Source organism: Neovison vison, chromosome 11, assembly GCF_020171115.1.
Source record: "Neovison vison isolate M4711 chromosome 11, ASM_NN_V1, whole genome shotgun sequence".
NCBI classification, from domain to species: Eukaryota; Metazoa; Chordata; class Mammalia; order Carnivora; family Mustelidae; genus Neogale; species Neogale vison.
In genome coordinates this window covers 64,647,461-64,672,306 of record NC_058101.1, presented here as the reverse complement: position 1 = coordinate 64,672,306, position 24,846 = coordinate 64,647,461, and the positions used below count along the sequence as shown (strand labels likewise).

At 51.8% G+C, this 24,846-nt stretch overlaps 3 protein-coding genes and 1 pseudogene across 3 annotated transcripts; 1 reads left to right on the top strand and 3 right to left on the bottom strand.

Moving 5' to 3' along the window:
- Positions 1 to 735: 735 nt before the first annotated feature.
- Positions 736 to 2,065, bottom strand: BLOC1S4 (biogenesis of lysosomal organelles complex 1 subunit 4). Its single transcript, XM_044225625.1, has one exon. The coding sequence runs from the start codon at positions 2,040 to 2,042 to the stop codon at positions 1,386 to 1,388; it is 657 nt and encodes a 218-aa protein (XP_044081560.1). The 5' UTR covers positions 2,043 to 2,065; the 3' UTR covers positions 736 to 1,385.
- A 1,201-nt stretch (positions 2,066 to 3,266) lies between these two features.
- On the bottom strand, positions 3,267 to 4,407 carry LOC122890236 (annotated as a pseudogene).
- Positions 4,408 to 7,954: 3,547 nt separating this feature from the next.
- On the top strand, positions 7,955 to 9,450 carry LOC122889984 (MORF4 family-associated protein 1-like). The gene has a single exon (XM_044225624.1). The coding sequence runs from the start codon at positions 7,970 to 7,972 to the stop codon at positions 8,351 to 8,353; it is 384 nt and encodes a 127-aa protein (XP_044081559.1). The 5' UTR covers positions 7,955 to 7,969; the 3' UTR covers positions 8,354 to 9,450.
- A 3,726-nt stretch (positions 9,451 to 13,176) lies between these two features.
- Positions 13,177 to 15,868, bottom strand: LOC122889980 (S100 calcium binding protein P). Its single transcript, XM_044225619.1, has 2 exons — positions 15,624 to 15,868; positions 13,177 to 13,459 (listed from the first exon to the last, which is right to left on the bottom strand). Exons 1-2 carry the CDS (start codon positions 15,759 to 15,761, stop codon positions 13,310 to 13,312), a joined length of 288 nt encoding a protein of 95 aa, XP_044081554.1. The 5' UTR covers positions 15,762 to 15,868; the 3' UTR covers positions 13,177 to 13,309.
- Between the last annotated feature and the right edge of the window lie 8,978 nt (positions 15,869 to 24,846).

The window sequence follows — 24,846 nt, the reverse complement described above, 5'->3', positions numbered from 1 at the left end:
CTATGAACCTCCTGAATAAAAAGTATAAATGTGCGACACTGCAGGTCCATGAAAGAGGAAAGTGCAGATTACATCATCAGATTTTTTTTTTTTTTTGGTCAGAGAGAGAGAGAGAGAGAGAGAGAACTTGTGAGCAGGCGAGTGGGCACACAAGCCGGGGGAGCGGCAGTTCGAGGGAGAAGCAGGCTCCCCGCTGAACAAGGAGCCCAATGCGGGACTCAATCCCTGGACTCTGGGATCCTGACCTGAGCAGAAGGCAGACACTTAACCTACTCAGCCACCCAGGCGCCCCTACATGATCAGACTTACGATACGCAGCTATGAGAGAACAGCTATGAGAGAACATGACTACTCAGTTTGCCTCTAAGATCCACGATAAACGACACAAAAGAAACCTAAGCTGGGTGCTTATTTGAGGTCTACTGCCTAGGAACATCAATTAATAACAATAGATTAAGATTCAAATCAAGATCAAAGCCTGCTGCACCTGCAAGACATCTTGAGGATTCCATGCTGTTGGGTGAAAGAACAAAACCAACACCAGTCATTCACACACATGATTTAACTACTGACTTTGAGAGGTGAGAAACAAAATTGTGTGGAATAGTAGCTAAGCTTTTTCACATCCGAAAGGAGTTACTCCCAAGACACTTCTCCTTATCCCTACAATCATGAGCAATATATCTATTTTCAAACAAAAAAAGAAACATGCAAAGTCCTTTCCAGAAGAAAAGCTTTTCCAATAAAATTTAAAATTTTTATTAATATTTAAATTATAAACTAAATGTTAGCAACCACTTACAGACATATTTGCTGTGGGCAAATTAAGATTCGGAGGGCCTACTTGCAAATATAGCTTCAGAATTAATTGCAATAAATCAATCCATCTTCTCAGAAATTGTATGATTTCCTTCGGTTTACAACCCATGATGTATCTTTCGCCTTTTACAACCCATGATGTGCAAAGTATAATATAACGTGAAATAACTTACCATCTACCCTAAAAGCTACAGAAAATGGAATCGCTATTAGGATCGAATAATAAGACTGGGACAGTTGGGCAGTTTTTCTTAATATAAAATATAGAAACTCTGAAAAGGTAATACTGTTGGGTGAGCTGTAAAACCCATAAAAACAATTCTGCCACAGCGCACAGAGAAACGCCTTCAGGTTCCCCGACGCCCCAAGCAGCCAGCCCTCAGTTCAGCACTGGAGAGAGAAAGCCACACGTCCTTACGGGAGGTCATGCAAACAGTGGGAAACAAGTGTACCAAAGACAAACACGCCGTCCTCCAACCTCGTGGAGGTCTACCAGCAGCCTCGCCGGCAGACTCAGCAGCCCCGGCCCTTGTAGCCGGCGTTCCCTGGCGGGCCGGCCGGCGGACTCAGCTCTGAGGTGTCTCGCTGCAACAGGGAAAGTGGTCTTCGGTCCGAAACAGGACGGGCGGCTCGTAGCCGCTCTGCTGGGGCCTGCCGGAGGGCGCCTTGCTGAACAATGAGGGCACGCTGATCGTGTGCAGCAGCTTCCTGAAGGCGCTGGGGAAAGCGCCCAGCTCGGCCTCCGCCCTGGCCACCTGCTCCTCCATCCTGGCCACGCGGGCGCCGATCATCCCCACGAAGGCCTCCAGCCGGTCGATCCTGCTGTAGACCCGCCGCATCTCCGCGGCCTTCGCGTAAATGCGAGGCACACCCTCACTGACGACGTGGGAGGAGTCCCCGCGCAGCATGTCCAGCATGCCCACGAACTCGTCCACTCTGGTGAGCAGGTCCTCCAGGCTGGCGTCCAGGGCCTCGACCTCGGGCCGCGCCCCGGCTCCCGGCAGCAGGCAGGCGGCGTAGCCCGCGGCGGCGCGGCGCAGCAGCGGCAGATCGCGGCCCGGCGCGCCCAGCTCCGACGCCTCGTCCTCCCACGGCCCCGAGGCGCTGCTGTGGCTCTGCGACACATTGCCGCTGTCCCCGCTCCACGCTGCTCCAGGGAGCTCGGCCTCGTCCTCCGCTGACCCCTCGCGCGGCGGCCCACGACCCGCGGCGCAAGCCTCCATGGCCCGCCGAGGCCCGGACGCCCTCCCGGCTTCCGGGCTCCCAGTTCTGCTTCCGGCTCCTGCGCGCCCCCGCAACCTGCTTTTGCGCGCTCACGTACACGCACGCGCGCCGGTCTCTGTTTCCAGACCCTGGACGCTCGTCCGCGCGCGATGTGAACAGGGCTAGGTTAAGACGCGTGGGTCCTCACTGTATTTTTCGCGTGGTCACGCAATCAGGTAACCTCCATCGAGATCAAAATACAGAACATGTCAAGGACCCATGAAGAGCTTCCCACTGTCCCTAGTTTCTTCTTGCTGCTCATACCGAAATTAAAGAGAGAAATTAACAGGAGTACCTCAGAACCTTTCTCTTCTTGATGACTTTGAACGTTCTCATCTTCTTTCCACTTTTTCCCAAACACTTGGTATTGTCAACATTTTCGTTTTTAGCCATTCTAGTGGAAGTATAGTGAATGCTATCTCATCGTGGTTTTAATTGGCATTTCCTGTTCAATAGTGAACTTTAGCACCCTTTTGTATATTTATTGGCCATGTGGATACTCCCTCTTTTGAAGTGCTGGCTCAAGTCTTGCCCATTTTTATTTTTATTTATTTTTTTAAAAGATTTCATTTATTTATTTGACAGAGATCACAAGTAGGCAGAGAGGCAGGCAGAGAGAGAAAGACAGAGAGAGAGGAGGAAGCAGGCTCCCTGCTGAGCAGGGAGCCCAATGCGGGCTCCATCCCAGGACCCTGAGATCATGACCTGAGCTGAAGGCAGAGGCTTAACCCACTGAGCCACCCAGGCGCCCCATTTTAATTTTTTAAAAAATATTTTATTTATTTACTTGTCAGATCACAACCAGGGGGAGTGGCAGGACGAGAGAGAAGCGGTTCCTTGCTGAGCAAGGAGCAATGTGGGACTCGATCCCAGGAGTCTGGGATCATGACCCCAGCTGAATGCAGATACTTAACTGACTAAGCCACCCAGGTGTCCCATCTTGCCGGTTTTTAAATTGAGTTATTTGTCTTTTCCTTATTGATCTATAGACATTCTCAATACAGTTTGAATGTGAATCCTTTATTATCTATATCCCTTTAATAAATTCTAATTCATCAAACCAGGAATGTCTGGAGAGCGAAAGGGGACACTCAGGATACAAGATACAAATCATTTTGTGTGTGTGTGTGCTGTATGATCTTTAATTAGCTATAGTCTTCCAATCAAATCACCTAGGGACCATTTTACCCACTGCTCTGTTTGGTTGCCAGTCTCTTGTCTCTTTCTGGTGAGGTGGATACCCTTTCCCTGGGGAAGAGAAATCCATGATTTGTTCCCTTTGCCAATAACAAAAATGTTAAGAGAGTTGAGTGGCAAATCAGTTGCCATTGGCATCTTTCACGTGAACAGTATCTGAAGAACTAGGGTGTCTCTCTCTGTTGGTGATCACACCAGTTCTTCCCAGGTTAGCACTCTGGTCACCCTACACAGTTAGCCAGTGTCGCACTTGATGAAATCAGTAATCTCTCCAGTCTCCCAAATCAATCTTAATGGTGTCATTCATGCTAATGAGGGGCTCAGGACAGCGGATGGAGCAAGCATCGTGAGTCACCAGATGAGGGATTTCTTTTGTCCCCACAAAGATCTTCCTCACTTTGCACAACTTAAACTTGACCTTCTCAGGTGTAATCCAATGAACAGCAAAGTGATCCTTGGTGTCATACATCAGATGGAAATTCTCCCCCAGTCTTGTCACTCTGATGATACCCATAAAACTAGTAGGATACATTATATCAGCTTGGATATTGCCATCATTCTTAATAAAATGCTGCATACAGATCTTTACTTCATCTCCTATTAGGGCATACTTAAGTCTGTTCCTTAGGAAAATGATTAAGAGGCAGACATTCTCTCAGCTTATGGGGCCAGTAGACAGGTGAGGAGCAAACACACTGGTCAGTTTATCCAGCAGCCAATACTACTGCTTCAGATACCCTTGGGACCACGAGCTGTGGCTGCACTAGGCAGGAGACGAGCAAGATACAAAATCTTGGGCAAACCATATCACGTAATTATTATGGGACGATAAGGATCGTGAGATGATCATTACGGATCATATGTCCAATGCCCAGTTTAGAGTAGCAGGTGGAAACTGACCTCAGAGATATGTGTTCGAGTTAGCCAGCTTGTCCAAGGCCACAGAACAAGTAACTGGAGAGACTAGGAGCACCTAATGCAGGATGTTTCTGACTTCAAAACCTTTAGCACAAACAACCTCCATTCACTGTCATAATTACTATTACACTATCACCACTTATATCTGCTGGTGCTTTGGTATTTGCAAATCACTTTCCTGCACATCACCTCACTTACATATCTTCCCATCGATGGATATTCAGGCTGGGATCACCGGTTTTTACTTAAAGACTGGAATACCGAAGCTCTAATCTGTGGCACTATTGTAAGCAGAATCCCTCCAAAGTTCAGCTAGTGGGACACTCACTGAACAAGCCTGCAAAGAGACTCCATCCATTCCACAATGGCATACTCTTGGTGCTCAAACATTTTTTGTTAAATGAATGTTAAAGCTTAATTTTACTGGTCCCCTGCTGTTTTTCAGGTCCTATAGGTGTTAAGGACAGAGACCAGAACCCACTGTCAAGGAGCCTCCAATAGACAGAGGTGCTTATATTTTATGAAAGGAGGCCTTATCTCTAAAATATTCCCTAAGGCCCTACTTGTGTCCAGGCTGCCAAGAGGGGCTGAGGACAGAGCCGAATCAGAAGTGGCCCTTTATCTTAGGTTGCTTACAGTCTGGTGAAGATGATGCAGGTAGGTTGGGTCCAAGAACCCAGAGGGAGTTCAGGGGTCCCTGCAGGACCAACTTTGCATGGGACAGAAATCAAACACAGGCCAGAGAAAGTAAAAACAGTTTATTAAATAGTGTGAGAAACAGAATTTAGCAGACAGACTGGGAGACTCAGAAAGGAAAGGAGAATGAGTCTCTTCCTGGCTTGGGTCTAGGGGTTCATATTGGAAAGGGATCTAGGGCAACTATTCCTTCAGGAATCCAGAGTAGGGTCCGATCAAAGGTGAGTGGCAGGTGAGTAATAGGTGTTATTCTATAAATCATTGAAGGTAGGGGTTACTGATGCCAGCATCTGCCAAGTCTTGTTCAAAGTTAATGTCCTGGGAACATGTTTGGGATCTGGCTCTTCTTAGATGTTATCAGGTGTTTGGGGGCCTAGGACAAAAATTCAGAGAATAGGGTGCCTGGGTGGCTCAGTTGTTAAGTTTCTGCCTTCAGCTTAGGTCATGATTCCAGGGTCTTGGGATCAGTCCAGACATCGGGCTCCCTGCTCAGCAGGAAGCCTGCTTCTCCCTCTCCCGCTTCCCCTGCTTGTGCTCCCTCTCTCTTTGTGTCTCTTTGTGTCAAACAAATAAATTCTTTTTTAAAAACCTCAGAGAATGATTATCTCTCTTGTTTCCCCTTTGAAGTGGGAACATCGCTTGTTTAGTTTAACTGGGTGCAGAATACAGAACATAAGTACTTGTGGCCTAAACAGAAACAACAGAGACAGGACCTTTCTAAAATGAGTCCCTTCAGTTACCCTACCTAAAACAGAGAACAAAAACCTACTGACTAGAACAATCCAAGGCAGTGGGAGAAAAATCCACCCAGGACAAAAAGCTGGGAGCAAGGGGTGAGAAAAGAGCAGTTAGAATCCTGGGTTTTTGGCAAGGGAAGCGAGGGCAAAAATGAACTATTGGGACTTCATCAAGATCAAAAGCTTTGGCACAGCAAAGGAAACAGTTAACAAAACCAAAAGACAACTGACAGAATGGGAGAAGATATTTGCAAACAACATATTAGGTAAAGGGCTAGTATCCAAAATCTATAAAGAGCTTATCAAACTCAACACCCAAAGAACAAATAATCCAATCAAGAAATGGGCAGAGGACATGAACAGACATTTCTGCAAAGAAGACATCCAGATGGCCAACAGACACATGAAAAAGTGCTCCACATCACTTGGCATCAGGGAAATACAAATCAAAACCACAATGAGATACCACCTCACACCAGTCAGAATGGCTAAAATTAACAAGTCAGGAAATGACAGATGCTGGCGAGGATGCGGAGAAGGGGAATCCTCCTACACCAAGCTGGTGTAGCTGGTGGGAATGCAAGCTGGTGCAACCACTCTGGAAAACATCATGGAGGTTCCTCAAAAAATTGAAAATAGAGCTACCTTATGACCCAGCAATTGCACTACTGGGTATTTACCCTAAATATACAAACATAGTGATCCGGAGGGGTATGTGTACCCGAATGTTTATAGCAGCAATGTCCACAATAGCCAAACTATGGAAAGAACCTAGATGTCCATCAACAGATGAATGGATAAAGAAGATGTGGGATATATATACAATGGAATACTATGCAGCCACCAAAAAAAATAAACTCTTGCCATTTGTGATGACACGGATGGAACTAGAGGGTATTATGCTTAGCGAAATAAGTCAATCGGAGAAAGACAACTATCACATGATCTCTCTGATATGAGGAAGTGGAGATGCAACACGGGGGGGTTGGGGGCAGGAAGGGAGGGAGACAAACCATAAGAGACTCTTAATCTCACAAGAGGGTTGGTGTGGGAGAGGGTGGTGGGGTTATGGACATTGGGGAGATGTATGTGCTATGGTGAGTGCTGTGAAGTGTGTAAACCTGGCAATTCACAGACCTGTACCCTTGGAGCTAATAATACATTATATGCTTATTAAAAAATTAAATAAAAAAGAAGAATCCTGGGTTTTTGACTTAAGGGCCCTGTCCCAGAAGAGGAAGTATGTGTGCTCATTAAGATGAGCAACTGTAGGGGCACCTGCCTGGCTCAGTGGGTTGGGCCTCTGCCTTTGGCTGGAGTCATGATCTCGAGGTCCTGGAATCCGCCCTCATCCGCCCTGCATCCGGCACTGCATCGGGCTCTCTCCTCGGCGGGGAGCCTGCTTACCCCCCTCTCTCTCTGCCTGCCTCTCTGCCTACTTGTGATCTCTGTCTGTCAAATAAATAAATAAAATCTTTTAAAAAAAAAAAAAAAGAGAAGAAAAGAAAGAGTAGACCCAAATGGCTCAGGTTCAAATTCTGACCATAAGCACGTGTTTTGTTGTTGTTGCTGCTTTTAGGATTTTTATTTATTTATTTGACAGAGAGAGAGAGAGAGAGAGATCACAAGCAGGCAGAGAGGCAGGCAGAGAGAGGGGGAAGCAGGCTCCCCACTGAGCAGAGAGCCCAATGCGGGGCTCCATCTCAGGACCCTTAGACCATGACCTGAGCCACCCAGGGGCCGCCGTAAGAGAGTTTTTTAGCCAGTTTTTCATCTATCAGCTTTGCTGTGAGGTTAAGTGAATTAAACTAAGCACTTAGAGTAGTGCGTTGCTGGATAGTAAGAGCTGTAAACATCAGCCTGTCTGATTTAAACACTAGGGAGGGAAAATTGCTTTCACTTAAAAAAAAAAAAAACAAAGTGAAAGTAAAAGCCTGGGATGCCCTCACAGAGGAGATATGCGAGGTACCGGGAGGATCCCAAAGGCTGATTGGGGGGCGGGGCGGGGACGGAAGCTGGGGGCGGTGGGCGTGCGCGCGCCCGCGACAGAGGCCCATCAGTGTGCGCGCGCCCGCCACGGGTCGGTCCCAGTCACGGCCGTAAGGGGGCCGGGCCACGTCGTGAAAGTGCCGCAAACAGTCCCACCGCCGGCCCCGGCCGGGAGTACCTCTTGTTGGCCGGGCCTAGGTGCGGGATCTGCTCCGGGTTCTTTCCCGGAGCGGCTCTGAGGAGGGAGGAGTAGATAGTTCGGGAGAACTGTTGACGCGCGGACGGCCGCAGGAACGGTTCATGCCCGCGCCCGTCCCCAGGGGCGCGGGCACGGAGAAGTGGCAGGACAGATGCGGCCCTTGGACATCGTCGGGCTGGCGGAGCCCGAGGAGGTGGAAGTGCTGGAGCCCGAGGAGGACTTCGAGCAGTTCCTCCTGCCCGTCATCAGCGAGATGCGCGAGGACATCGCGGCCCTCACGCGGGAGCACGGCAGAGCCTACCTGCGGAACAGGAGCAAGCTGTGGGAGATGGACAATATGCTCATCCAGATCAAAACGCAGGTGGAGGCCTCGGAGGAGAGCGCCCTCAACCATCTGCAGAACCCCGGCGACGGCGTGGACGGCAGGGCGGCCAAGAGATGCGAGAAGGCCGAGGAGAAGGCCAAGGAGATCGCGAAGATGGCAGAGATGCTGGTGGAGCTGGTGCGGCGGATAGAGAGAAGCGAGTCGTCCTGAAGGAGCGCGGGCGGTGAGGCGGGGCGTTGGCGGGGCCTGGCCGTGCCACAGCCAGATTCAGTAGCGTCTGGGTGGTCGTCCTGCTGCAGCAGTGAAGGTGAAGCTTCAGTCTCACTGAGTCCGAAATTGGGCAGGGGGAGCAAAGTTGAGGTTGAGAGGAAAATGGGTCCATGCTAGCTGGGACAGGTGCTAGAGCAGACAGTGATTTTTTGTGGCTCCTCCTGACTCCGCTGGTAATTAGAGAAACATTGGAATAACTTGGGGTTTGTCTTTGTGAAACTGAAAAGTCACCTCCGGAGGGACAGTTGCTGGAGGTAGAGCCGCCCTAGCACTGAGGAGGGTGGTGGCAGGGATGGGAAGAAAGCTTGGCCATTGAGCAAAATAGGGGCTGGTGAGAACACGGGAAAGAAACAGAGAAATGTGAAGCTGTAGGCCTGGACTAGAACTTTCCAGGTTCTTCTAGGAGGAGGCAGTGTCAGAGGACTCTTTCAGAGGCATTCTTGTGGATGGTTCTTTTTTTTTTTTTTTTTTTTTTTTTTTAATTTTTAACACCAGGATGCAGAAATCTGAGACTCCGTGTCTTGATGGTGAATTTCTTCCAGTTCTGCTTTAGGTTCACAGCTGATGGATGCTGGTCACCTGGGCTGACACCACAAGAAAGCTGAAGTAGCTTGTTTATTCTGTTTTTGTATGTTTCTTATCTGCATGCGACAGTCTCCCTCAGGGTCAGTGGTTGTGTAAGCGAGCCAAAAGAGAATTCTTCCCTCGGATGCACAGCAAGCCAGTAAAAGACTGACATGGAGATTTTGCAGTGAGGAAAGGTAGGCTATTTATTGGAGAACAGGGAGCTAAGGCTTCAAGTCCCAAACTGCCCGATGACTTACAGGTGAGGGTTTTTAAGTGCAAAATTTGGTCGGGGGTGTCTCAGCAGGTGGATGCTGTTGGTGGTTTGGAGGTGAAGTTGTGTTCACAGGCTTACTTAGTTACTCTGGTCCCACAGAGGTCTGTCTGTTCAATTTCGAGAGACTTAGAATTTGAAAAATATCTTTCTTTCTTTCTTTGTTTTTTAAGATTTTATTTGTCAGAGAGACAGAGCGCACAAGTAGCGGGAGCCACAGGCAGAGGGAGAAGCAGGCTCCCCACTCTACAAGGAGCCCAATGCGGGGTCAGTCCCAGGACCCTGGGATCATGACTTGAGCCAAAGGCAGATGCCTAACTGACTGAGCCACCCAGGCATCCCCAAAATGTCTTTCTTTCATTAGAGATTTCATTAGGTACATCTGGTGTTTCTGTGGTTAGGATGGTGTTGATCAGTGGCTTGTACACGCCTAAACAAGCTACTTGTCTGGGCATAAGTTAACGGGCTTGGATCCTTTGTGTTCCTTTGAATGATCAAGTATTCCTGGGTCTTGGGCCTGGGTCTGTGTGTTTCCTGGCCAGTCCAGCTGTGCCCCGGGAAGATAAGACCTCTTGAGTTCAAATCAGACATGTGTTTGATAAGTGTTCATTTGCCTTGAAAAAACAAAGATCTGTAGAAAATCTTTTTTCAAATAAAGATGTTGCTCAGAAGACCAAAGCCATTGTGTGTGTTTATCTATAGAAAATCGTTTTTCAAATAAAGATGTTGTTCAGAAGACCAAAGCCAGTGTGTGTGTTAATCCATTTCTTTTGAAATGGACACGCTTCTTTCAGCGCTGCCACCAGCAAGCGGGACCGAGCTGCTTGAAGTTTGGGGTTCTTGTGAGCCTGAAACTGGGAGGGAGAATTGCTTACAGCAGGTGGTGTGAGGACAGGTTGACAGAACTCTCAGCTTTTAACAGAGATGAACTTCAGGCCATCGTCTCGTCTCTGGCCTTGCTTCTCAGCAGCTGCGGTATGTTTAGTCTCTCAGTGGGAATAGAACATGCTTTCTGTCCCACCTGAGGCACCAGGAGCATGAAGGAAAGTCCCGGATAGGGAAGAGCTGGGACGAGTAATTGCACTGCCATGTGCTTGAGTATCCTGTGGGAGCACAAGGAGGGACTGAGCACTTATGGAAAAGCTCTTTAGAAAAAGCTCTTTAGAGCAAACGACTTGCCCTGAGCGTGGAGTACAACCCCTGAGAGTAGAACCCAGTGGGGGCCCCCTGGAGCTCGGAACCATGGGAGCTGCAGCCCTGGGGAGACTCTGGAGGACACTGTGGGAGCCAGGTGAGAGGGGCAGGCTGAGGAGAGAGGCTTCTTCAGGGAGTTAATTCATCTGCATTGGCCTGTGCTGATGGATGCTCAAAGCCATAGGACAGGCAGGGTGCGATTTCCAGAATTGCTACACATGATTTGATTGGAGCAAGCATGTGTTCATGGAGACAAGCTGAGATACATGTCTTGGATGACTGTGTACTTTTATCATAGAGTACCTGGGCACAAGAGAGTCCTTTACAGAAACCGTTTCTGTCCGTGGAATTCTTGTCCATGCTCCTGGCCTTCTGAGGTCTGGAGCAGGAACAGAAATAGTGCCGGGAGCCTTTGAGACCCAGGAGCGAGGGAATGTTGGGGGTCATGTGTGTAGCGTGGGAGGCTTACTCACTGCCTGCAGTCTGTATGTCATTGGGGCTTGGGTGAAGGCGAGAATATGGGGGCTGGTGCACATGGGAGTTGAGAGCCTGACCTGGAGCAGGGGAGTAGGGAGGACCCGCTAGGCTTACCTGGGGACGAGAGTCAGTGTCTATCTGTGTCAGTCAAGGCAGCTAGGTTAAACTGTGCTAACAGGTCCCCCCAGAGTCTTGGGGCATACAGCCTGCAAGAGTTATTTCTCATTCCTTTTGATGTACACCACAGGCCACTTGCTCCACATTCTCTTAATTCAGGGAGTGGGCTCAAGGAGCACCCCTCTTTGAGATATCGTGGACCCTGATTACAAAACTTAGTTGTAAGTTGCTTCACTGATTTAAAAACAAATGTGTTGGTGTAAAACTTGCCATACTTGTGTGTGTGTGTGTGTGTGTGTGTGTGTGCGCGCGCGCGCGCATGCACGTGCATAGATTTTCCCCTTAATTAACTGACTACAGATTATACTCCTCCATTAGGGTGCATTTCATCTCTTCATTGGCCTAGGGCTCGATGCTAAGCCTCCTTTGTGGTCAGAACTTTAAAGTCTGAATCATTTTGGACCCCTGACTCTAAGGCAGAGCACTGTGGCGACAAGCTGAGCGTCTTCCCTCGTGTTTGTGACGCAGTGTAATGGAGAGGCCTACGGGGCCTTGTGTGCATTTCCTGCTTTAACTCATACATTTGCCCCTAGTCGGATTCTGGATCCGTGGAACTGAACCCACTTCCAGGTCAGCTAGAAAATTTGAATCGCCTGCTGTCAGCAGCTCCGAAATCATTTGTCACGGATGAGCCGGTGGTGCCCAGACTCCCCTTGCCGTGAAGTCCGAGATTCTGTGTTCTCTTCCAGAAGGCCCGGGAAATTCTCCAGCGGTCACTTGCGTCAGCTGGCTTGTGAGCCTGCCTTTTCACTCATGTTTTGTTGCAATACAATACAGAACAATACTTTTGATTCTTCTGAGAACAGGTTGAGTGTCCCATACCCACACAGCTCACTGAGCCACCTTTTCCAGTGTCGGCTTCCAGGTGGCCTAACCAGAGAGGCCCGCTTATGCTCTTTCAGACAGCACTGCCATCCCTGTTACTCTCTCTGCTCCTTAATTTTGCTTCTCACTACCTGACACGTGATTATTAATTTGTGTATTGTCTGACCTCTCTGCTTGGAATGTCAGCCCCCGAAGACAGGAATTTTGTTTACTGCTACATATCCAGCACAAAGATGAATGCTTGGCTGCCATGTGGCTGGTGCCTAATACTCACTGAATGAGTATCAATTCGATACGTACATTACATTTAATTGTGGGGCACCTGGGGCGTCAGAAACTTGGTCTCGGTTCAGGTCATGAGATTGAGCCTCATGTCAGAATCTGCTTGAGATTCTCTCCCTTTCCCTCTCTCTCAAAAATAAATAAATCTTAAAAAAAAAATGTAGTTGTGTCTGCTTACCATAAGTGCACATAACTCAAACCAAAGTTTCTAAGGCAGAAACTTTAGTGTGCTTCTTGATTCATCCCTCTTTCTCAGCAACCCCTTCCTCCTTCCTCATGCTGTCAATGAGGCACATTGATTCTCTGACAAGAGTGTACCCTGGATTCATAGACCCCTTCCCACTGCCCTAGGCTGCTGGTGCAGCACTCTCCTAACTGACCCCCCTGCCTACTGTGGCTTCAGGTCTCTCCTGCTCCTTTCCAGTCAGCAGTGGGTGGGCCTATGTCAGGTCCCTGCTGAGAACCATTTTAAAAATTCATTTTACTGGGACGCCTGGGTGGCTCAGTGGGTTAAGCATCTGCCTCCAGCCCAGGTGATCCCAGGGTCTTGGGATTGAGTCCCACATCAGGCTCCCTTTTTTGTGGCCAAAAAACCCAACCCCCCTCCCAAAAAAAAAACTCGAAGAAACAAAAACCCCCATGCATTTAAGAATGTGACTTGTTTGGACATGCAGGGGCTGAGGTCTGATGAGTGGCTGTCTGGCAGCCTGGGTGGAGGGATGTGTGGCCCGTGTACCTCCACAGTCCAGGGCATGATGCTTCCTCGGTGCTGAGCCACCCACAAAAGCAGGGACAGGGCCCCACTGGCAGGGGGCAGTAAGGAGGTGGTCCACCTGACCAAATGATCCGAGTCCTTTCCTTCTGCAGCTCCCTACTGGGCAGGAGCAGGAAGCAACAAATCAGAGAACTCACTGTGCTGGGGTGGGGGCACTGAGGGGGTCAAGAAGTAATCCATGTCCACCAGACCAGGAACATTTCACACACATTTTACTGATCACAGGGGCAGCTGGAGGCCATGGAGCACAGGGTTCTGGAAGCCAGGGGCTGCTCCCTGCCCACCCCCTACCCCCCCAGGCCCGCTGGGGTTCTGGGCTTGCAGGACATCAGGGGCGCCCAGCCTGCTCGAAGTACTTGTGGCAGGCGGCCGTGAGTGTGGCCACAAACACGATGAACTCGCTGAAGTCCACCTCGGCGTCCCCGTTGGCATCCAGGTCTTTGAGCAGTTTGTCCACGGCGTCCCTGTCCCTTTTAGTCTAGAGACAGAGGCCGGGGTCAGTGGGTGAGAGGCCCATGCACTGCTGCCTGGTGGGGGGGTGGGGGAAGGGTGGAGGGACACCGACAGGTTGTGTCACTGGGCTCCAGGAGGCCAGGAGCCACAGTTGGGTTTAGGGCCAATCGGAATTGTGTGGTGCAGCTAGGAGGCAGCGTTTGTCTTATTGGCAAGTTTGGAAGGGGGTGTCTTTGGACTGTTTAAGATGCTTTAGAAGGGGGACCACCCCCAGGATGTGCTGCCAGCCTGGTGGGGTCACTTTAGGAGATCACGTCTGGGCCATGCACTGCACACCCGTCCCGGCCACAAGCCTCTGATCCTCAGAAGGGGTAAATCCAAGCTGGGGTGAGAGGTGGGGAGGAGGGGTGGGCAGGGGTGCTGAGGCCCCAGGCCTTCTGCCAGAGCTGCCACCATGCCGGCAGGGGGTCCCCAGCCTCACTGGAGACACCCCACCCCCAGTCACCCACACTGGGGCTCCAACAGCCTCCCAGGATGGCAGCTCCCAACTGCACCAGGAGGTGGGCTTCCCCATCAGCTGGAGGCCTGGGGGCCTATGGCCCTGAGCCCTAGCTTTTACAGGCACCTTGCTGAGGATCCCAGGCTTAGCCACCGGTTCTCAAATTGTGTTCCCGGGCCACCTGCCTCTGCCCCTCCAGCAACCCCCAGCTTTTGGGTTCAAAATCTCCATGGGTTAGACTCCAACTTGACTCGTTATCAGAACATCTGCACCATGACCAATTCCTAACTGGGGCAGGGTCGTTCAGTAAGCATCCGGGTTTGAGACTGTTTGCGGTGATAAAAAGTTCAAAAGGAAATTAAATTGCATATTTAGAATTTCATACACATTAGATTTGAGCTTTTGACTGGGGAAAAGGCGAAAGGGAGAGGGAGAGTGTGCTGGGGGGAGGGGATTTCTTGCCTCCACGTTTCTGTATTTTTATATTTTCTACCACAAACCCATTTATAAGAGACAAAAACAAATAAACTTCATTTAAAGATCTATACCCTCACTGCCTTTACATACTGAAGCGCTCAGTGTGTTTGAAGGCTAAAAATCTTAGGCTTCCATTTTCAAGAATCAGCTCAGGGTAGATCCATTAGAGGGCAGGACCTGGGGTTTGGTGGGGTCAGGGAGGAGGCAAGAGGGGAAGGGGAGGAGTGGGGAAGAAGGGGAGCTGTAATTGAAGAGCAGAGGGGAAGAGAAGGACAGTAAGGAAAGGGAAGGGAAGAGGAGGGGAGGGAGAGAGGGAAGGAGTGGGGCAAGGGTGAGGACCTGGAGGAAGGGAGGGAGAGAAGAAAGGAGGGGGAAGGGGAGGGCGGGGTAAAGGAGAGAGGAGGAAGAAAAAGGGGAGGGGAAAGGGGGAGAGAGGAAGGGAAGGAAAAGAGGGGAGGAGGGAGGGAGGGAGGAGGAGAGAAGAGGGAAGAGGGGGAGAGTGGAAGGGAGGGGGAAGAGGGGAGGAAGGGGAGGGGAGGAGGGAGGGGAGGGAAAGTGGAGGAAGGAGGAAAGGGGAAGAAGGAGGGAGGGGGAAGGGGACGGAGCCAGAAGAGGCAGCCAGAGGGTCCAGAACCGAGAGGAGCATAATGGGGAAAGGAGGACCAAGAAGGGAGCCCCTCTGTTTTGAGGTCCCTGAGGAGGTCTCCCTTGGGCAGATCCAGGTCCAGGGGCTCCAGGCTGATAAGTGCCAGGTGGGACCTCCTCCCATCTGTACCCCTATCAGCCCTGCTAACACCACTTGGGGGTGGGGAATGCTGGGAGGACACAGCCAAGCAGACAGGAGGGCAGGGGTGTTCATGGCCAGCAGCCTCGGAGGGGTGCAGCGGTGAGGGACCAGCAAACCCAGCCTCACATCCCTACTGCTCAGGTTCAGGTTTGCAAACCACCCCCCACCCCTAGCTTTGCCACTGGGGCCCTGCTGAGAAAGAATCCTGGTGGCTCTAACTTCATGTGTCAGGGACTGAGCTGGCTACTCCAGCTCCCTGCTCCTAGAGACCTCAGTTCCGAGGGCAACAGATCTGCTCCTTGGCTGGTGGTCTTGCCTTCCAGCTGCTCCTTCTGCAGCCCCTTGGCCCTCTCCTAACCTCCTTTCTCCTGCCCGCCAGCCCACCGTCCTCCCTGACCCTCCCCGCCCCAGGCTCTGCCCCCTCACCTGCAGGAAGCCCGGGAGCTCCTTCTCCATGAGCACCTTCAGCTCCCCCTTGGTCAGGCTTTGCTTGCTGCCCTCCACACCCGCGTAGCGGGCAAAGACGTCAATGATCATGCCCATGGCTGTCTCCAGTTCTGTCATGGTGCTGGACTTGGACCCACCTTCCTTCTGGGAGCTGGCTCGACGGAGGAAACTTTCCCAGGGCAGCTTCTTGGAGCTTTATAAGGCCCAGCCTGGTATTGACTCAGAGGGTGGGAGGGATGGCAAGCCCTGCCCCTTCCCGCACCCCGCCCACCCCGTGCGCTGCTCAGTTCCCCAGAAATTGCGCCGGCACGACTTCCTGCCTGAAGCCCTCCCCCAGCCCCCACCCTTGACGGGTCGGGTCAGCAGGGTAAAAGGGTGCCTGGCGAATGTTTGTTGAGTGACTAAGGAATGGGTGGAGTGGTCCTGTCCAGCCACATCTGGTGGGCCACATCTGGCGGGCCAGCGGGAGGGAGGTTGCACGAGGGAATGTCGGACTAAGCAGTGTTTTGCTTCCATGGCGCTTTGCAGAACACTTCGTGGAGGATAGCCATGCACCTATGTCCCACTCCCCAAACACACAGCAGTGACGGGTCTGGGAGGCAGACACTGCCAGCTAGCAGACCAGATGAAGGGCTGCCCCGTCCCACCCTGCTAGGCCCCCAGAAACCCCTGCATGCTCTCTCCCTGTGCCTTGCAGGGTGGCCCCATGGGTGCAGGGATTTCCAGACCCGAAAGTGGACTCCTCTTTGTTTCCTGATTGTGGATGTTGAGGACTCAGTCTGCAAGAACCACAGGGAGGGGTAGTAGACTGTGACTGAGCTAGAACGCCCTGGGCACAGAGCTGCCCCTCCCTCGGTCCCCAGAGGTAGCCCCATGGGTGGCATGGGAGTGGGGGGGGGCGGCTGTTGCTGGGGATGCCTGCAGGCCCAGGCACCGAGGGAAGCCCTGCACAGAGCCTGCAGATCAGGGTGGAGGGGAGAGGAAGCCAGTTACACTCAGCGGGCTCAGCCCCAGCCTGGCAGTCCTTTCTGCTTTGGACACACTGCCTTTCCCACATCTCCTGCAGGGGATCATTTGGGAGTAAGGAAAGGTCAGTCCACTCTGCTGCACTGGACAAGGCCCTCCTAGGATAAGACTCTATGTTTCCAGTCAGCCAGTGGTGCCTCCCAGAGGGCATCCCGAAGTAAGACATCCCGTTGTGACACTTGGTGAAAAGGAAGGAAGAGTGTTCAGGGGCTGTCACAACAGGGCTCATGACTGTCTCAACGGGGTGGGGGGCCACTGGCTCAGCTTGCAACTCAGCAGAGCCAGCCTGGGTGGCCCAGAAGCAGAGCCAGTGGGGGTCAGAGTGTGGGAGGGTATTACTAAGAGGAGGCTGACAGGGTTGGGGGATTCTGGCCACAGGCAAGCCCAGGGCTCACCCGTCAGAGTAGGGGATAAGAAACTTGGGCAGGAATCAAGGGTAGGGAGGGGACTTCCTGACTCTTACACTACAGCCGGGCAGGCAGAAGATAGATGGGACCAAGGATGAGGCAGGATTGCTGAGCAGCCTGATGAAGGGGGGAGTCAGCCAGACTCCCCTGGCAAGACCTGGCAGGGAAAATACCCCGGACTGGGGGCCTAGGGGGTGGCCAGCCTGTGCTCTCTAGGGGAGGGCCTCCCAGGAGCTGTGGGGGCAGCAGGGCAGGCGGCGGGGAGGGAGCAGTGCAACATCTGCAGGGCTCTGACCCCTGCTGGCACTCTCAAACCTACAGTCACCTTCCTTGCTCAAACACAGATGCTCCCCCAGCCCCCCACCCCTGTAAGATTTAGTGATGAGTCTGTGTTTTTTTCCCTTCCAACTTTGTCTTTTCAAACTTGTTGCAGAAGTCAAAGTAAGGCCACTCAAAGACCTCTCCTGGTGGAGATCTTTGTAGGGATTAAAAAAAAAAAAGTGGGGGTGCCTCGGTGGCTCAGGGCAGCATCCCTGGTCCTGTTAGGTTCCCTGCTGAGCGGGTAGTCTGCTTCTCCCTTTCCCTCCCCTTGTTCATTCTCTCTCTCAAATAAATAAAATCTTTAAAAAAAGGGGGGGGGTTTAGATGATCCCAGGTTGAGTGAGCACAGGAGAGAATGCCTGATTAAAGGTCACTAAGATCTTGATGTAGGTAACATGGGGGTAGGCAACTAAATTCCCAGACCAATTCTTAACTCTTAAACATTTAACAGAAACCTCTGTTAAAAAGGGCTCAGTGGGTTAAGAGATCCTGGGATGGAGTCTCCCATTGGGCTTTCTGCCCAGCAGGAAGCCTGCTTACCCCCTGTCTCTCTGCCTGCCTCTCTGCCTACTTGTGATTTCTCTCTCTCTGTCAAATAAATAAATAAAATCTTAAAAAAAAAAAAAAAGAAAAAGAAAAACTACCTACAGCCCACTGACTTCAAGTCCTGGAAACAGGCAGAGTGACATTCCTCTAGGGACTCAGCTGTCCTGTTGTTAATGCTTTACTAGGGCAAAAGGCAATCCCTTAGCCAGAGCCCCAGGATCCTGTGAGTCTACCTTAACCTATAAAAATTCCTTTGGAAACTTGCTTTATCTCTGCCCCCCAAGATACATGTTGGCAATCATTCCCCCAAGCGTCTGACCCACCGATACCCATCTGAAGGGTCTCATGACTCAGGTTTTATTAGACTACTAAATGACATTTTCCCAACAGCAGCTAGCCCCCTCAAAGTCTTGGAAGCCTTGCTTCCAAAATTCCTTAGAGACCTATGCTCTCACTAACCACCTCCCAACTTGAAAGTATATAACAGGCCACTCCTCATGACCCCAGTGCAATTTGTTCTGCCTGTGGGTCGGTCCTGTCCTCCTGATTTAATAAAACCATTTTGCACTGAACATGTGTCAAGAGTTTTTTCTTGGCTGTCAGCTTCAAACCCTAACATTTCCTATATCAAAATCACAGGCCCAAATTGGTGTCACTGGCCCAGTCCACAACCCGGCCCTTCATAGCTAATCTAGCTACAGTTCCAACCACCCCCAGAAACCCTAGTCCTAGCCGGTCAGGAATGCTCTGAGCAGCCCAATAAAGGAGCTGGGCTGTGGTCTAACTGGCATGAGACCCCTTGTCCTCCTCCTCCCAAAGTCAAGTGTGCTCATCTAGAAGAGCCTTTTCTTTTGCTAATAACATCTCCCTGTACCCTCTTTCATAGGAAGACCTTTCATTTTGCACAACTCCTGGGAGCTCCCCTCAGCTGGCTTGCTACCTGGGTGCTGTCTGGTTCCTGAATCATTTAACAAAGCCAGTTTGAGCTTCAAATGCACTGGGTTGGATTTTGTTTTTTAACCCTGCATTTATCTGGAAAGGTAAATTCCCAAAAGGAGATGGTGAGTTGCATCATGCAGAAACCCCCTTCTGACCCTGACCAGGTCAGGGTGATTTTTTTTCCCAGCCTCCAGACCCCATGCGCCCTAAGATCCCTGGTGCCTGGGCCTCCTTTACAGCATGGGGATTCGGTGGTGGAGGAGGGTAACAGGAATATCAGCAAGGAAGCAGACACCCAGGGGTTATGGATCTGGGAGACTGCGTCTGTGTGGGGCCAGCCCCCAGCTTGCTGGGAAGGGACAAGCAGGTCTCTTCTGAGCCTCTGAGCCAGCTGAGCTGGGAGAGAAAATCGTTCCTGCCTCAGCACAAATCCCCACCCGCCACCCCCATGCCCTTCTCATGCTCCGCCATAATCTGCTGACAGTGGGGAAGGGTACTGGGTTGCCAGCCACCCACAGTTCACCACCCGGCAGGCTGGGCCAGACCTCTGCATGCATGTGGGCCCTCCCACGTCCAGCACCGGAGGCCAGAAGAAGTGGAATTTCTTCCACTTCCATTTCCAGAAGAAATGGACCTTCCTACACACCATGCAGGGCAAAGAGGAACCACTGAAAGACCAAGGGGCCCAGGTAACCATCACCAGGAAGCCGCCAGAAACCCAGGACATTGCCCCAGTTCTAAGACAGATGGGCGGCCAGGAAATGTCTCTGTGGGTTAGGGAGCTTTGGGTTGGGGGAAGGCAAGGCGTGGTCTGCGGGTGGGAACAGTTTGCTAGACTCTGGAAGTCTGGATCACTCTGAGAAGGACGTCTGTGCTCAGCAAACACAACCAAGGCCCCTCCTGTGTGGCCCCAGGTCAGCACAGACCCGCCAGGCACAGGCCTCAGACCAAACCATGTTGGTGCAGCGAGTTCTTCTGAGCAAACCCTCCACTCCAACCCGGGCCCCAGCCCCTGGAGGCAAACCCTGACCTCTGGAGTGCCCGGCCAGACAGGGGCCTTCGAGGGAGAGGCAGAGAGCACAGGGGCAAGGGGCTCCGGGCCAGGGAGCAGCCGGATGAGGAAGGGAAGTCTGCAGGTGGGACCAGAGGGAAGGGGAGTGCAACAAAGAACAGAGGCAGGAAGAACTGTGGCTCTGGAGAGCTGGGAAGTCTGTGGGGGGTGGTTGGAGGTTGGAGGGGCAGGAAAGGCTCTGCAGGCCCACCTCCCTGAGAGCCTGTCTCACAGCCCATAAGGCACAGCAGAACTCCTGAGGGACTTTAAAGGCCAGCTGTCAGGGCCCCACTCCCCCATAGCTGCACTTGCCCAAAGCTTCCCAGCTGACCCTGCCCAGCAGCCGGCTGGAGACCACTGGTCCGGAGGGTTTTCCGCTGGGAAGAGATATGGTCGGATTTACCTCTTAGGCGACCCCAGCTGCTGGTAGGACAGTCAGATGAGGAGGGTGAGGCTGGAGGCAGGGAGGCAGAGGAGGAGGCTGCAGAGTAAGGAACCCTCCAGGCACATAGGCTCAGGGGTCCTGCAGCCGCAGCCCAAAGCACACCTGGGGATGGGTGGAGGCCTCAACAGGGTGCAGAGATGAGAAGGAAGATGTTGGCCTCACCATCTGATCCATGCTTTGTAGAAGGGGAAATTGAGGCTGAGGGCGAGGACATGGGTGAGCAACCCCAGGTCCCTCTCCACTCTCATTGTACAAACAGCTCCCAGGCTGAACTGATTTTGTCCTTGGTGATGTATCTGACAAATATTTGCTGAGGGAGGAGGTTGAGAGAGTGGAGGAAATGAGTTATTGTTTTGTTTTGTTTTTTTAAGATTCTGTTTCTTTGACAGAGAGAGATTGAGAGAGAGGGAACAAAAGCAGGGGGAGTGAGAGAGGGAGAAGCAGGCTTCCCCTTGAGCAGGGAGCCTGATGCGGGGCTAGATCCCAGGACCCAGGGATCATAACCTGAGCCGAAGGCACACACGTAAGGGCTGAGTCACCCAGGCGTCCCATGGAGGAAATGAGTTTCTCAGGAACCCCAGGTGTCAGGGGTCCTGTACCACATAGCTGTGGGGGCAGGGGCCTGGTCTCAAGCCTAGGCACATGGCTCCTAGGGAAGGCGGTGACCAGCCCTGCGCCCCGGGCAGCTGCCTATAACCCCCCTTCTCCAGTCCAGAAAGCCAAACTCCATCTGCTACCCCTGCTTGCCTTCTTCTGAAGCCTGGAAGTGATGCCCGGAGCAGTGGCAGCCATACTGCCACCACGTGGATGAGGTTAGAATGGGTTCTTGGTGCTTGTTTTGTGGGGCTGCTGTGACCCACGACCACAGACAATAGAAACTGCCACTCTCACAGATCTGCGAGTCCAAAATCAAGGTGTGAGCAGGGCTGCTCCTTCTTGGGCCTCCAAGGGAGACCATTGCCTGCCGCTTGCCTGGCTTTTGGAGACGGCCTAAAATCCTTGGCTTTCCTGGGTGTGCAGCCACTGAACCCTGCTCCTGCCTGTGTTAAATGCTGCCAAAGGGCCTTGATGGAGAGAAAAAATCCCACCCTCCTGGCCATCTCCGAGTGCCTGGAGCCCCACAGCCTCCAGATCAGGGTGTGGAGGGCTTCCCTCTGGTCTCCTCCAGAGCCACACCTTAGGAAACTTGGCTGTTTTCTTCTGCGAGTCCAGACTTGCAGGTGATAGGTATGGGAAAACCCGTGACAGTCTGCTCAGAATCAAAGTCTAGGCTGGTGGTGGCAGAGGGGACTAGGGACACGTTTCCATGTCTTCAAACCCAGGCCTGGCTGACTCAAATTAATGTGTTCATGTCCTTCAGATGGCTCTCCCAGGACCCCCCTGATGCTAGTGTGAATTTTGACCCGTGATCTGTCTTAAGCAGAAGCACTGGGGGTTCTGGGACATGTGTGAGGGGCCGCAGGAACCTCGCTCCTGCCCATGGCGAGGGGCTGCCTGGGGCAGGGCACCTGGGGCCTACCTGGCCTTGACCTTGCCAGGCTGCTGACCTGCTCAGTGACTCTGGTGAGTCCCTTCTCCTTTCAGGACTACTTTTCTTACCTGTAAAATGAGGGGTGCAGATTAGACCCGCTCCAGGACTCTGAGCTCCCGAATCTCATGTCCTCAGCCAAGGTGCCTGTTACCCTTGGGGTGCAGTGTGTGCTGAGGGTACTCGGACCACTAGGATTTACAAAGTGTTTCTCTTGGGATGGAGAAACTCACAGAAATGTTCAAGCTAAAGCAGGAGCCTTGTGGTCAACACCTGTGGTTTCCATCCCTGGGGCCCATTTAGCCGGGTCCTGGTAGCCCCGCCAGCCAGCTGTGGGGTCGTGCCCCCTGACCCGTGTGAGCTGGGCTCCAGTCCCCTCCTCTAGCTGGGTCCTGAGTGACCACAGGGGAGTGCTGGTTTGAGCACACCAGGAAAAAGGAGCTGAGAGTCAGAAAAAGGCTGTGATCTCACTGATGTGCCAGGGCACTTGAATCCGTAAGCCCTGCATTTCCAGGCTTCTGTCCCCCACCCAGCACTTCCTAGCCCCACAGAGCTAAGTGTCCAGTTCTGGGCCAAGTCCTCTGGAGTGGGGTGGGGGTGCTGAGGCCTGGGTCAGACCGGGTTGGGTTTAAGTCTCAGGGAGAACGTTGCTGGGGGTTCCCAGCACACCCCTCTGTCCTCCTGCAAGCACTAGTGTTCCGTGCATGGGCGCTACAGGGGATCACATGAATGCCTGTTCTGTGTCTCTTTGTGCCTTTCCCCTCTGTTAACCTGCCAACGGGTGAACTGCATTCCTGGACTGAGGCTGAGCACCTGGGAGGCCCCATGGTCTACTGAGCACAGCCGTCACCAAGGGCTGCCCTCCCATGGGAGGAAGGGACGGTATGGATCTGCTGACGTGCTCTACACTGACACACTCTGCAGTGAACTCCAGACTGACCTTTGGGTCAGTTCAGGGCTGACCTGCCTGCACATCTCACCAGCACAAGGCACCTGCTGGGTAGCATTCAGGGCAGGTCACAGCCTGAACCTGCTGAATGCTGAATGATAAAGCCTCTGGACTGTCGGCAGAGGGCTGCCCAGGGGCTGTGGGTAGTGGAGTGGTGGTGAGCTCACCACCACCACCAGGAACCAGGTGAGTGGCTGTTCCACCAGAAAGCCACAACCCTGCCATCTTGTGGCGGCTTTTCAGATCACCTTCCCAGGAAAGCTGTAGGGAGAAAGGGCCTCTGGATCATGGTTCATAAACCCATTCTCACCCAACACAGAATTTCAGAATCACGTATATTGCTCTAGGAGGGGTCAGGGGGATAGGGCACAGTGACCTGGGGTACAAGGCCATGGAGGGGTCGGTGGTCCCAAGCACATGGAGTTCAGGACTCTCAGGGGGAAGCAGAAAGGCTGCTGGGGAAGGGGCATGTGGACTGTGGTTGGGGTGTTCCCCAAGGAAATGTTCCAGGAATGGAATGTCAGTGCTGATGCACTTCTTGCTGCCGGCCTGAGAGAGAACCGCAGGGAAGCTTACATTAACTCAACCAGAGGCTGGAGAGCAGGAGAGAAGCACGGATCTGCCTACGAGAGCCAGAGGGGTAAGGGCCATGGTGTGCCCTGGGGGTCCCCGCAGCAGGTGCCTCTCTTCATGTCACCCATCATCAAAGAAAAGAGACCTTTCGTGAGCCACTGCCCAGTCACCTCATTGCTCTGCTCTGCTCCACAGCAGAATTCCTTCACAGTGCTCCTGTTCTTGTTCTCCATTCTTACCCCCTTTGCCCAATGCCTCAGAGGCATTGGGCAAAGGCCCTGGGGCCATCACATGCTCACCCTGGCTAGGGAAGGGCTGGAGTGGTGAAATTGTAGAAGTCTGCCCACCCTGCCCTTTGCAGTCTATGGTGCTGACCTTGAATTTGGTTCCAAGTGATAACTGAAATCTCCAACAGATGCCAGAAAGGTGCTGAAATATTATCTCAAAGGTGCCAAGGGAGAATGTGTGTCAACCTAAAATCACACACCCGGCAAGACTATCTTCCAAGAAGGAAACACAAAACCCGAGTAAGTCCACCATCGTTGCCCCTCACAAAATGCAATTCTAAAATATGAATTCCAGGGTGCAGACTGGCCACCTTGGAGGCAAGAAAAGAATGAGGAGCAAAGAAATTGGTAAATATGTGGGTAAATATAAATAAAAATGGATTATTAAATAGAACAATATTATTTCTAATGTGTGTTTAAAAAAACCCTAGCATATCAGAAGTTTCTAGATCGTTGTATATTTCAGGAGGATAGAGATGCCAATAAATTAAATTTTGGTAAGCTAATTATGCATGTACAGATTTTGAAGAAGATAATTAAAGAAATAGAAAAAGAGTACATGAGTTTTTTTTTTTTAAGATTTTATTTACTTATTTTTTGAGAGAAATAAAGAGAGAGAGATCACAGAGAAGAGGGAGAGGGAGCAGCAGATTCGCTGCTGATCAGGGAGCCCAATGCATTGCTCGAACCCACGACCCCAAGATCATGACCTGAGCTGAAGGCAGATGCTAAGCCACCCAGGTGCCACCCAGGTGCCCCAAGTATATGAGTTTTAAGCTAGTAAGGCAGGGGGTGGGGCAGAGGAAGAATAAATTAAAAAAATCTTAGTCCAGGGCTGCCTGGGTGGCTCAGTGGGTTGGGCCTCTGCTTCAGCTTGCGTCATGATCTCAGGGTCCTGGGATCGTGTCCCGCATCGGGCTCTCTGCTGGGCAGAGAGCCTGCTTCCTCCTCTCTCTCTCTTTCTACTTCCCTCTCTGCCTCCTTGTGATCTCTGTCAAATAAATAAAATCTTTAAAAAAAAAATCTTAGTCCATAGTAAGGCAAGAAAAGAAATGAGAAAAGTGGAACAGGTCAAAATAAGATGGTAAAAATAAATCTCAATATATTAGCAATTACAATAAATGTATGAG

Excerpts from the sequence above, each read along its gene's own strand:
- BLOC1S4 (XM_044225625.1), bottom strand. The coding sequence starts at position 2,042 with ATGGAGGCTTGCGCCGCGGGTCGTGGGCCGCCGCGCGAGGGGTCAGCG.
- LOC122889984 (XM_044225624.1), top strand. The coding sequence starts at position 7,970 with ATGCGGCCCTTGGACATCGTCGGGCTGGCGGAGCCCGAGGAGGTGGAA.
- LOC122889980 (XM_044225619.1), bottom strand. The coding sequence starts at position 15,761 with ATGACAGAACTGGAGACAGCCATGGGCATGATCATTGACGTCTTTGCC. Across the intron at positions 13,460-15,623 it reads AGCTCCCGGGCTTCCTGCAG|ACTAAAAGGGACAGGGACGC; the intron begins GTGAGGGGGCAG and ends CTCTGTCTCTAG.